Below are 12,203 nucleotides of genomic sequence, written 5' to 3'. Positions count from 1 at the left end.
TGAATGCAGCACAGCAGAGTGAGAGGCTTCATGAAAGTAAGTGGGTATTCCATTTTTATGAGAACACATGTATCTAAAACAAGTCAAGTGATAAACATACTTGAAAAATGAGTTTTATGGTCACGTATACAAAACATCGATTGCTGATAGTGTGGGGAAATTTCAATCATATTTTTATATTTATGTCTTCACAAGTTTTATCTTGTAAATTCGATATTAATTTCAAATTCAATTACATAATTTAGCAAGAAAATACAGACATGCTGAGTTCAGTACAACTTAAATCTAATAACCGATAATGTTCACTTTTGTGTTACAACAGAAAGGTGATAGTAAAAACAATCCATAAACCTGTACGTTATTATTTTCCACTGGCTCTCATACACCCAAACAATTCACTTCAAACAACGGGAGAAGTTTTAAGTGCTAACCAAAAAACAAACAAAAAGAAGACATTAATAAGTACTTCCATAAGTGGTATTCATCCCAAACAGCTGTTCACCCACACAATGAAACAACAGTTCAGGATTAAGGCTAATCAAAAACAGAGCAGGTAAGTCTGGTGCTGCAGATCATTTTGGAGTGTTAAGTGAATACGAATGCCCATCTTTCTGGGAGTTTCCCCCCCAAATGTCCCTCTCTCATGTTGGATTAGAAGAATTGTCCATGCACATGTTCAATCCGGTGTTTCTCCTTCATCTTTCTTGAGTCCCTTGTGGCTCCGTGTTGTCCTCCATCACCGGGTAGACCACCAAACAGAGCTTTTGGCACAGATGAGTCATTTTACCTGGATGCAGTTGGAAGAGAAATATACCCACTTCAATACTAAAAATGAACAGAAGGAAGTCCAGGATAATACACTTTGTGTGAATGCCGCCCTGATGCAGTGCAATAACCAAACCATCAAATAAAAACCATCACAACAGTGTTGCCTTACCGATAGCAATATCAGCGCACTGTGGCTTGTTTTCCCAGTAGACTCCCAGGAAATACACAGGGATGCCGGTCAGCGTGACAGCCAGGCTGATAATACAGACTTTTGGCTCAGAGTAGAAGGAGAAGACCAGCACGAAGGCCCAGAACAGCAGGTAGATCACTGGCCATACCAGGCTCACCTGGAGCACGAGAGGACAAGTCGTGGTTTTAAAACCTCATATGTTTCTGCAGCTTGGCTTAACGTGGATGACAAAATATGAAGTGGAAAAGCTAAAAACCTTTTTACGAAAGCAGATACAAAGGGAATGGGGGTGACTGTCAACTGTTTGTCACACTGTATAAAAGCTGCCCTACGGAGGAGTGACGTGGAGCACTTCTGGACACCTCTCTTATGCAGTGAGTGTGCATGTATTTGCTCTTTCTTGCAAGAATAAATGTCCAATATGTTTGATTTTGAACCAAGCCTCCGAGTAATTTTTCTAACATGTATCAATATGTTGCTAATATACCACAGGTTTCCTAGGTTTGTAAAGTAAAACTTAAGTTGCTTCTTCTGAGTCTCTACCTTGATGGGTCGATACAAATCCGGCTCCTTTACTCGCAGCAGAATCTGCCCGATGATAGTGATCCCGTAAAAGAGGTAGTTGATGAAGCCCACGTAGTTTATGAGGGTGTAAATGTCACTGGTACACAACATCAGCAGAGTGGAGATCAACTATAAAGAAAATTAAAAAAAATGTAAAAAAAAATTTTTATCAGAGGGAATAAAATGACAAGCGGTAGATGCTGTGATTGTGTCGGGACTCACAGTAAACAGTAAGGCTGGGATGGGAGTGCAGCGGCTGACGTGAATCATGGCCAGCAGGCGCGGTAGATGGCCTTCCCTCGCGCCGGCGAAAAACAGCCTGAGAGGCAGAGGACGGTTACAGTCATGAGAGCAGAGCCAGATGGTGGCGGTTTAATGTGCGCATCTCCAAGACGAGGGAACAACTCACAAACACTTCAGGTGTTTATGGAAGCACCTGTGCAGAGACGAACAGCAGAGTGAAAAATAAACCAAACCAGGATAAAATGGGGTCGTCTTCATGTCAAGTCGGCTTCTAAATTCAGCTTGTGGCCGCAGAGATGAGAGTTTTAATCCTGTTTAGCTTCTCATTTTCACCCTGCTTTCATCGACAGCTTTAATATCAGCAATGAGAATATGATTATTAAAAGAACAGCAACCACAGAAGCTCCACTGAAAAGACACACGAGACAGAGGGAGGGAGGGAGGGAGGGCAGGATGAGGAGAGGACAAACTGACCGCGACGACGTGAAGAGGGAGCCATTGACCCCCCCGAAGGTGGAGAGCGCCACAGACATGGGCATGAGCCACGACATTACTCCTAGCAGTTTCTCTCCAAATGTCTGGGAGAAACATGAAGAGTAGAGAGAGAGAGAGAGAGAGAGGAGGAGGAAAACAAGTATCCAGTTCAAACACGTACTGAGATCACAGAGATGAATCAAGACTCTTCAAAACACGGAGAGCAAAAAGGACGACAGGTTGAGTGTTACAGACATAACAGTGATGAACATGCCTCGGATCTATTCTCAATCTTTCAGGACGATTACGATCAAATATGGATGAGCTGCTAACGACATGCTTTCCCAACACACACTCATTCAGACCGGACTAACTGTGGGAGTCCCTCCTCACCACTGCCACAGCATTGGCGGCCAGCAGCTCCTGGGGGCTCATGGCTGTGATGTAGGCCACGTTGGCAAACACGTAAACGAAGGTGACCACGGGGATGGAGATGAAGATTGCACGTGGTAGATTCCTGAGGGAGGAAAAACACGATTAATCATGTTAATCCTTGACTTTTCATTGGAAATAACGTTCTCTCTCTGCATGTACATTAATTGAGCCATGACATTTAAACCGTCCACCTAATATTGTGTAGGGCTCCTTCATGACACCGCAACAGCTCTGAAGGTGTGCTGTGTTATCAGGCACCGAGACGTAAGCAGTAGATCTTTTATGTCCTGCAAGTTGCGAGGTGATGCCTCAATGGAACAGACTTCTTTTTGCAGCATTTCCCAAAACTGCTCGACCAGATTGAGATCAGGGGAATTTGGAGGCCAAATCAACATCTTGAACTCTCTTCATGTTTCTAAAATGTCCGAGCCTGACAGACTCAGAGACTCCTCTGATTTCCTGATGCAGAGGTGGTAAAGGTTCCTGGCAGGGCACCTCCACCTCATGAGCTGTCCAAGATTGGTGTTGATTACACTTGGACTGGAGACAGCCTGGCTGACTCTGTTAGGAAAACTCACTCCAAGGACACGTTCACATTCTAATCTGAAATAATAGATTTCTTTATCACCGGGTCTTTGTGAGAGTTCAGGAGCGGTTTAGCAACCGGGGCACTGCTACATGTTCCTCGTCTCCTTGAGCGAGCTGTTGTCGATAAACATCACTGCGTTGTCACCCAGAAACGTACATATAGGGTAGAATTTAAAGGGTGCACCCACCTGTTCAAGTCGACTAACTCTTCTGTGACGTAGTTGAGGAAATTCCAGCCTCCGTATGCAAAGGAGCCTTGCAGGAAGGAGAGAGCCACCAGACCAAAGTCGTAGTCCCGGAAGGTCTCGAAGGCGTGTGCTGGCTCCAACCAGTAATAGTGACCTGTACCCAGAAAAAACAACATTATTAAACGATTTTTTTTTTGGTGTAAATATTATTCACCACCACACTCTGACCAGCAGAGGGCACCAGATACAACATTCAACAGCAGTCTGCTGCCATTTGATTACAGATGCAAAAGGTCTGAATGTGTTTTTACTATATTACTGAATCTAAAAGCATCTTTCTTCGTATTTCACCTTGTTTTAGTCGATTCCCATGCTTATTATACACGTTTCATTAGACTCTCTGTAGTAAAGAGTAACAAACAGTTTACCAGTAAGAATCTAAACAAGCTCGCATACAATAAGAGAAATATCAATTAGACTTCCATCCCAAGCAAAGTGGCATAATGGCGCATTAAAATGAATGAATTCCTTTACTGGGCCTGGCAGGTTTGTTTGTGTGTGGATTATATGAGTGGGATGAAGAGCGATGAGGGACTGTAATCCCTCTTTCATGTTAGGTAGGTAGGTATTTACTTTATTATTATTTATTATGTTAGGATCACAAATCCTTTGTGAGAGTCACAAGGGGACTGCAGTATATTGTGATGGTCGCTAAACCGTTGCAACTTCAAAAATGTTAGTTTTTCCTTTTGGCATCAGGCATTAAAATAAAAAAAATTCCAAATTGGGGGCCAGAGCAAAAGGAGGGGTCACAAATGATTTAAAAAGAAAAACACGTCTATTTTGAAATACTAGATTGGCTTTTATATCTAAGTAGTATAGTACAATAATGCAAATAAAACACTGGTTTTGAGATGTTCAACTTGAGGAGTGATGTTCCCCTGTAAAACATACGTAACCGGGGGAAACACGACCTCAGCGTTTCCTCCGGACGGTAAAAAAAAAAAAAAACCAGTGAATGAGACATGGTAATGATACAAGATGAGATGAACAGAAAACACTACCTCTGCAGATTTGGACCACACCCATGATTATGATGAGGCCCAGCGCCAAAAGCTTGCCAGCGGTGAAGACGTCTTGGACGCACATGGCCCAGCGCACACTGTAGCAATTCACCCATGTCAACAACACTGAGGACAGCCAGAGAAAATATCACGCAGTTAGAACAATATTTGATTTGACTACAGGTAATGTAGAAATGAAAGAAATGAACATGGCTCTGATTAAGTAGAACAAAATAACTGGTCAGATCAAACTAGTCAGAGACTGACATCGAGGCTCTGGTCTTTTCTTTGGTATTGAACTGTGTGGTGTCGTGCTGCCAATATTTAAAGAGCTTCCTGTGTCCCTCAGAAAAAAGGTTGTTTATTGGTGATACCTGGCAGGGATGTAAAAAGATTATTTGAAATAAATAATTACACTAAAGAAAAAACATCTATATGTGGTGCAGATTTCACAGGACTGCCAGTTGGACCAGGACTGAGCATCCCAACAAGTCCAGACATGTGATGCAGAGAAAAGAAAAAGTATCCGAGAAGCCAAAGATTTGATCACAGGATCTGCAGGTAACTCTGCCAACTGTTCTCACAAAGATAACTTTGATTTTTCTTTTTGAGCAGGTTTTCAGGCATGATGAAGCTCCCACTGACAAAGATCACACTATAGAACAGTTTTACAGATTGGAGGTCTCTCCTGAGTGCTGCCTTAGCTGTGTATTTGCTGTCAAGTATGTTTTGCAGTCATCCACCGACTCCAACTTCTCCTTCCCAAGGGTATAAAAACAATGGAAGGAAGAAATCACCATGCCTGAAATTAGCCTCTGAAGTAGACTTCACTCTGCTGCTTCATAATCTGTATCCAATAGTGGAAGAAGTCCTTTACTTAAGTACTACTACTGCACTGTAAAAATACTCCACTACATCTACAAGTCCTGCATTCAAACCCCCTACTGAAGTAAAAGTAACGGAGTATTGTCAACAAAATGTGTTTAAAATGCAAATTATGCAGAAAAGGCTCCCTGTCAGTGTTTTACCATTATGGATTATGTTTTTAGATTAATATTACTGCTGCATTATTGTACATTTAACTGCTGTAGTAATATAGGGTTGTGCTGATTTTAATTCCTTTATGTACTGTTGGTTAGTTTAATCTACAGCAGTGCATTATATTGGATAAGATGATCCTGTTTTAGAGTCTCTGTCCTGTGAGAACCATGTATCTCTGAAAAGAAACTCAAAAATCTCATAAAAACAGTTATGTTTTCAGCTTTGTGACATTTTCCAGTGAACCCAGGAGGATTTTTAAACAGTTTATTCAGATAAAGAAATTGGGGAATTTTCCCAGAACAAAGGAAAAATTAATCCTTCAGTTTATCAAATTCAAAATATGTTTTCAATGGACTGGTACAGATATGAAAAAATGTATTCTGAAAAGTAACTAAAACTCAGACAAATGTAGTTGAGTAAGAAGTACAAGATCTACCACTGTGGAGTGGTAGTAAAACACATCGATAAAGTACACATACATCAAAGTTGTACTTGTGTACATTTACTTACAGTGGGTACGGAAAGTATTCAGACCCCTTTAAATTTTTCACTCTTTGTTTCATTGCAGCCATTTGCTAAAATCAAAAAAGTTCATTTTATTTCTCATTAATGTACACTCAGCACCCCATCTTGACAGAAAAAAACAGAAATGTAGAAATTTGTGCAAATTTATTAAAAAAGAAAAACTGAAATATCACATGGTCATAAGTATTCAGACCCTTTGCTCAGTATTGAGTAGAAGCACCCTTTTGAGCTCGTACAGCCATGAGTCTTCTTGGGAATGATGCAACAAGCTTTTCACACCTGGATTTGGGGATCCTCTGCCATTCTTCCTTGCAGATCCTCTCCAGTTCCGTCAGGTTGGATGGTGAACGTTGGTGGACAGACATTTTCAGGTCTCTCCAGAGATGCTCAATTGGGTTTAGGTCAGGGCTCTGGCTGGGCCAGTCAAGAATGGTCACAGAGTTGTTCCGAAGCCACTCCTTTGTTATTTTAGCTGTGTGCTTCGGGTCATTGTCTTGTTGGAAGGTGACCTTCTGAGGTCCAGAGCACTCTGGAAGAGGTTTTCTTCCAGGATATCTCTGTACTTGGCCGCATTCATCTTTCCTTCAATTGCAACCAGTCGTCCTGTCCCTGCAGCTGAAAAACACCCCCATAGCATGATTCTTCCACCACCATGTTTCACTGTTGGGATTGTATTGGGCAGGTGATGAGCAGTGCCTGGTTTTCTCCACACATACCGCTTAGAATTAACGCCAAAAAGTTCAATCTTGGTCTCATCAGACCAGAGAATCTTATTTCTCATAGTCTGGGAGTCCTTCATGTGTTTTTTTGCAAACTCTATGCGGGCTTTCATATGTCTTGCACTGAGGAGAGGCTTCCGTCGGGCCACTCTGCCATAAAGCCCCGACTGGTGGAGGGCTGCAGTGATAGTTGACTTTGTGGAACTTTCTCCCATCTCCCTACTGCATCTCTGGAGCTCAGCCACAGTGATCTTTGGGTTCTTCTTTACCTCTCTCACCAAGGCTCTTCTCCCACGATTGCTCAGTTTGGCTGGACGGCCAGGTCTAGGAAGAGTTCTGGTCGTCCCAAACTTCTTCCATTTAAGGATTATGGAGGCCACTGTGCTCTTAGGAACCTTGAGTTCTGCAGAAATTATTTTGTAACCTTGGCCAGATCTGTGCCTTGCCACAATTCTGTCTCTGAGCTCCTTGGACAGTTCCTTCGACCTCATGATTCTCATTTGCTCTGACATGCACTGTGAGCTGTAAGGTCTTATATAGACAGGTGTGTGCCTTTCCTAATCAAGTCCAATCAGTTTAATTAAACACAGCTGGACTCCAATGAAGGAGTAGAACCATCTCAAGGAGGATCAGAAGAAATGGACAGCATGTGAGTTAAATATGAGTGTCACAGCAAAGGGTCTGAATACTTATGACCATGTGATATTTCAGTTTTTCTTTTTTAATAAATTTGCACAAATTTCTACATTTCTGTTTTTTTCTGTCAAGATGGGGTGCTGAGTGTACATTAATGAGAAATAAAATGAACTTTTTTGATTTTAGCAAATGGCTGAATTGAAACAAAGAGTAAAAAATGTAAAGGGGTCTGAATACTTTCCGTACCCACTGTAAGTACTATACGTAATTAACTAAAGATTCCACTGATTGAATCTTCAGTTTATTTATTTATTTATTTTTTGGACTCACGCAGGCAGACTGTAGCCAGCAGGCGTAGCCCGGCCTCTGGGAGGATGCAGGAGGGGAAGAAGGGCTGCAGGACGTAGTTGGAGAAGGTGAGAGCGATCACGGCCTGGTTGGTGGGGTAGATAATCAACACTGCGGTCCACAGACACAGGAACCTGGGGCACAAGACGGCAGCGTGGTTATAAAAAGACGCGCGCAAAGCTGCATATACACTGTAGACACAAACACAACACAGTGTGTAAGGACTACCAGCCCTCATTACAACAAAGTGTCTGAGAAAACAATGGGTATTCAGCATATTAGCCGAGAGCATTATAGTAATTCACTGGAGCATTGTTGTTGGAGAGAGAGATGAATGGAAGTGGGGCAGGATGCTGGGAACAAAAAACTACATCACAAGAGGTTTTAATTATACAGTGAGTGTGATGGTGAGGAAGTGCTTTACTGTAGAATTCTCATTAATCCCAAAAGACTTGCTACAACCTCATCATGAGACTTTTTTCATGTGACACAAATCACTTTTAAAACTCACTTTACAGTGAATATTTAATGTTTACAGTGAATACATTTATATTATAATCAGTTTTTATTGGACTTGTACTGCAACTATGCAAATGTGATCAACAATTATAGTTTACCATCCTCTATTATTCTCATTATCATTGTATCATGTGAATTACAATAGATTGGATTTTCAAGGAAGTTTCAAATATGAAATAAAATCGCTTAAATCCCATTTGAGCAGAATATTTGACAATTTTAGGGTTTAGAAAATAAATGAAACACTTGGTAGAGTCTATTGTTTTCACCCCTTTATTCTCAGGGTACCCATGCTAGATTGTGTAGCTGCTAACCTTTACAGGTTTTCATCTTGGCCTGATATTGAGATGAACAACATTTGCTCTCACCCGGGCAGTCCTCCGAAGATGTACTTGATGTAGGAGTAGTCTCCCCCTGACTTGGGGATGGCCACACCTAACTCTGCGTAGCAGAGGGCCCCGATGGCTGTGACAACCCCTGTGATGACCCAGACAATGATGGCCATGCCCACTGAGTTGGCGTTCTCTAGGACCCCTTTAGGACTCACAAAAATCCCAGAGCCAATGATGTTGCCTGAGAGAGGGAAAACAGGCAGGGAGCAGATGAAAGGATCAGTGGAGACTGTAGTCACAGTTATCATCTACAAATGTACACAACACAATCATGTCAGTACAATGAATTACAATCACTGTCTTCAATACAAAACAGCATCATACTGCAGATATATTCATCAGCAGTGACACAACATGAAAAAAGGCTACTGAAGCAGAATGGAGGCCATAAAGGGACAGCTACAATTTCCTGTCATTTACAGAGATACACAATTTCCTGTGGCGCTCATGCTTTATCTGATAACAACTTCTTATACAGAATTAACTTCGCTTCCTGAGCAGAGAAAAAAATGGTCATCTATAATTACCCCTTAGTAAAATGCTCCTTCAGATTACACATCAGTCATTTAATGAAGAGGTGCTAAAAGAATGACAAGAGAAAACCAAACGAAGAGGCCAGCTGCGCACGGCCAGCACTGGCCCACCATGGTATCCCTATTTGGGTCTTTCTAGGGTTTTCTGCAGGAACCTCGCCAGGGAAAGTCCACACGGGTGTTTCTTTTGGGCTTCATGCTGATTTTCTGGGGCTCACAGTCACAATGAGTTTTCTGTGCAAAGCCCTCACATAGGTTTACAGCATTTAGTCCATGTGGACTCATGTTGGGACATAACATGGATTTTTTTTTTAAACAGCCTGAGCTGCATTGAACTTGCCAAACAGTTATCCCATACCAGCTCCCTGATGAACAGCCCATACGGAGAGAACTGTTGTTTGAGATTAATTTAGCCTCACCACAAAGTAGTCCAAAAAGATTTTCAAAACTGCACTTGAGTTGTTTTTATATTTTATGTTAGACAACACAGACGAGTTGTTGAAAGGAGTTACAGCCTTTATTGAAGCGGAGAAAACATTGCGAAGATGGCACAATGAGTTCACATCCTATGACTCAACAATCCAAATCTGACGGCAAATACAGAATATTTCTATGCCACACTGTGAAGCTTTTCGTGACTGTCAAACTTGAGTGACTGAGAAACTCACCCTTTCTTAACCACTGACAAGCTGGAGAAAGATGAGCACAAGAGTGCAGCCCACATTTGAAGCTTGCTCCCCTGATTTAGAAGTATTTTGGTACGTGGCATTATGGGCCATTTGAATCTTGTAGCAAAACAGCATTAGTTGTCACTTACTGCATGAACTGCCTGGTAAGCTTTAAAGCAGTTATGCAAATTTGATGCCAAGTCTGCACTTTTTGGCTCAGCATTGCCAGGAACAGAGAAGGGTTAGACACATTAAGAATAATAAATCCTGACATCACCATCTTTTTGTTGATCAAATTTAGTTAATGTTCCTTTATACTTTTAAATGTGTATATAATAGTGATTTAAATAACCAGAAACAAATCCAAAAATTGTCGTTCAGATGACGACCACTATTTATTTCCAGCCACCCAGCATCTGTTTTTGGGGTCCGATAGGGCTTGCTTTTTGGGTAGCTGGAGTAATAAGATGTTAAATGAAACATGAGTTTTTACACTCATTTTCTCTATCCTAAGTTACACATCATATTGTGGGCACCATAGAAAATAAGGGTACCACTGCTGCTTCCACCACTCTCCAACCAACCACACTTCTGATGGTGATGGAAATTGCAGTCATAACAACAGTGAGTTGCCATTAGTGGGATTACTTTTTTTTATTGAATTTTTTTCTCCGCATGTATGCGAGGTTAGCAGGGTTTCATAGCAGCCGGCAGCTCCCTGGAAACATAAAAGTGACGATGAAGGAGCATGTGGAAGATGTATGATGCTGGTAGTGCACTGAGGATGCGCAACAGAGATGGGAGAAGGACACAGGATGTAAATGAAAATTCAATAAAAAGGGAGAGATTTTAGTCACGAAGACGCAAAGCAAAGGGCTGTATTTTTGAAGTCACTGCAGCACAAGTCAGAAATGTAAAGCAACAAGCATGCTCTTAAAACTGGTAAATATTACTTGGGCGTATGGGACCTCAAGTTTTGCCCCATAAACAAGCTGTCAAATACCTGTAATAAAGTACAAGTGAAACGACATGCTTGATTTTTGTTGCCACAATTTTACTTATTTTTTGGGATTGGGGTCTGTAAAGTAACTTCAATAAAGTCAATCTAAATTTAGCCGTGGTTCATTGATTTGGCCCAAAACACACTGACAAGACTAAAGCATGACAGCATGCACTACATAGAAAACAGCCATATGATCTGTGATTGCTCCGCATGTTAAAACACTGGTGGGAGCTCCCTTAATGGGGATAGCTTCATTTTCATTCAACGCAATTAATGAATGGAGGACACCACCGACATGGACTCACCTACTATAATGCCACAAGCGCTCACTAGACCGATTTGTTTTTTCAGAGCCACCCCGGAACTTCCTCCTTCATCTTTCCCGGCACCGGGCTCCGACTCTGCGGGCTCCGACTCACCGCCGCCGCCGCGCTTCTTCGGACCCGCCGTCATCCTCAAGTTCTGCCCAGTGCGTCGCCCTCCTTTGTGGATCAGGGGACGGAGGCAGCAGCTCCCTGTTAAACCTACCAAAGCAAACAGTATTTAAAGTATTGAGGCATTGCAATAGCTCTGCCGGTCAATATCCAGGACGCACATATGCCGAGTAGTTTCTCCTCCACTTTCCTTCGGACTACCTCAGAAATGCTTGATGGTGGTGGTTTCCATCTTTTAAGTTGGCTACACGACATTTAAAATTAGACACCACATCACAGCATTAATAATTCAAACTGTGAAACGATAGACGGCTCGGCCACAGTGTCTGGCAGGTTTATTAGTATGTCGACTAAGAATTAGAGTAAATAGTAAATGTTGAGATTGTTCAAATTCAACCTCCTGCTGTTTGTTCCCCTGTTGAAGCCTCAAAGAAGTCATTCATAAAGTGCTAACCCACCTTCTCAGGTGACTTGTGAAGCTTCTGAAAGCTCGCTGTTATGTGACAAACTTCATGCTGGGTGGCTGTAAAGAGCTGGATCACAAAAGACTATCAGTTGAAACAGCTGGTTAATAGGTGATTATTAACCAATCAGTGCGGCGCAAATTGTCAACACGTCCCTGGCCCCGCCCCTCGTAGTAAGGCCCCTAGTTTCCGCCACACAGCTCTTCCAGATAAACTGGTTTAAATAGTTTAGAATGGTTTAACTGGCTTTTGTGTATATATTTAACTTGTTAAATTACTCTCAGTCCAAATGCATTATAGTGTCTACTGGGAAGCTCGGTAGTGTAAGCTTAGGTTCTTTCTAATTGAAATTATTGTAATTGTATAATTTATTGCTTTATCTTTTGGAAGCTTTACTCAGAAAAATA

At 41.8% G+C, this 12,203-nt stretch overlaps 1 protein-coding gene across 2 annotated transcripts; it reads right to left on the bottom strand.

Annotated features, from left to right (window-relative positions):
* Positions 1-97: 97 nt before the first annotated feature.
* On the bottom strand, positions 98-11,847 carry slc7a8b (solute carrier family 7 member 8b). 2 transcript variants are annotated; one of them, XM_069711387.1, is made up of 12 exons: positions 11,791-11,847; positions 11,204-11,422; positions 8,671-8,875; positions 7,766-7,917; positions 4,515-4,640; positions 3,451-3,604; positions 2,633-2,756; positions 2,240-2,343; positions 1,745-1,841; positions 1,502-1,651; positions 938-1,115; positions 98-787 (listed from the first exon to the last, which is right to left on the bottom strand). In XM_069711387.1, exons 2-12 carry the CDS (start codon positions 11,349-11,351, stop codon positions 696-698), a joined length of 1,530 nt encoding a protein of 509 aa, XP_069567488.1. In that variant the 5' UTR covers positions 11,352-11,422; positions 11,791-11,847; the 3' UTR covers positions 98-695. The 2 variants fall into 2 exon arrangements, with proteins under 2 accessions (XP_069567488.1, XP_069567487.1); XM_069711386.1 differs by having other exon boundaries at positions 98-761.
* Positions 11,848-12,203: the final 356 nt, after the last annotated feature.

The sequence above is a fragment of the Brachyistius frenatus genome, unplaced genomic scaffold, assembly GCF_029030835.1.
Source record: "Brachyistius frenatus isolate BFR_SWC_R1_liver_20210118 unplaced genomic scaffold, ASM2903083v1 Contig_99, whole genome shotgun sequence".
Classification (NCBI taxonomy): domain Eukaryota; kingdom Metazoa; phylum Chordata; class Actinopteri; family Embiotocidae; genus Brachyistius; species Brachyistius frenatus.
This window is presented reverse-complemented; position numbering and strand designations above follow the sequence as displayed.

What these genes read in the sequence shown, in the direction of transcription:
- slc7a8b (XM_069711386.1), bottom strand. Translation starts at nt 11,351, where the DNA reads ATGACGGCGGGTCCGAAGAAGCGCGGCGGCGGCGGTGAGTCGGAGCCC. An exon ending in ATCTTCGGAGGACTGCCCGG is followed by an intron (nt 7,918 to 8,670) that starts GTGAGAGCAAAT and finishes CTTGTGCCCCAG; the next exon opens with GTTCCTGTGTCTGTGGACCG. An exon ending in TCCCTCTTCACGTCGTCGCG is followed by an intron (nt 1,842 to 2,239) that starts GTCAGTTTGTCC and finishes TCTGCCTCTCAG; the next exon opens with GCTGTTTTTCGCCGGCGCGA.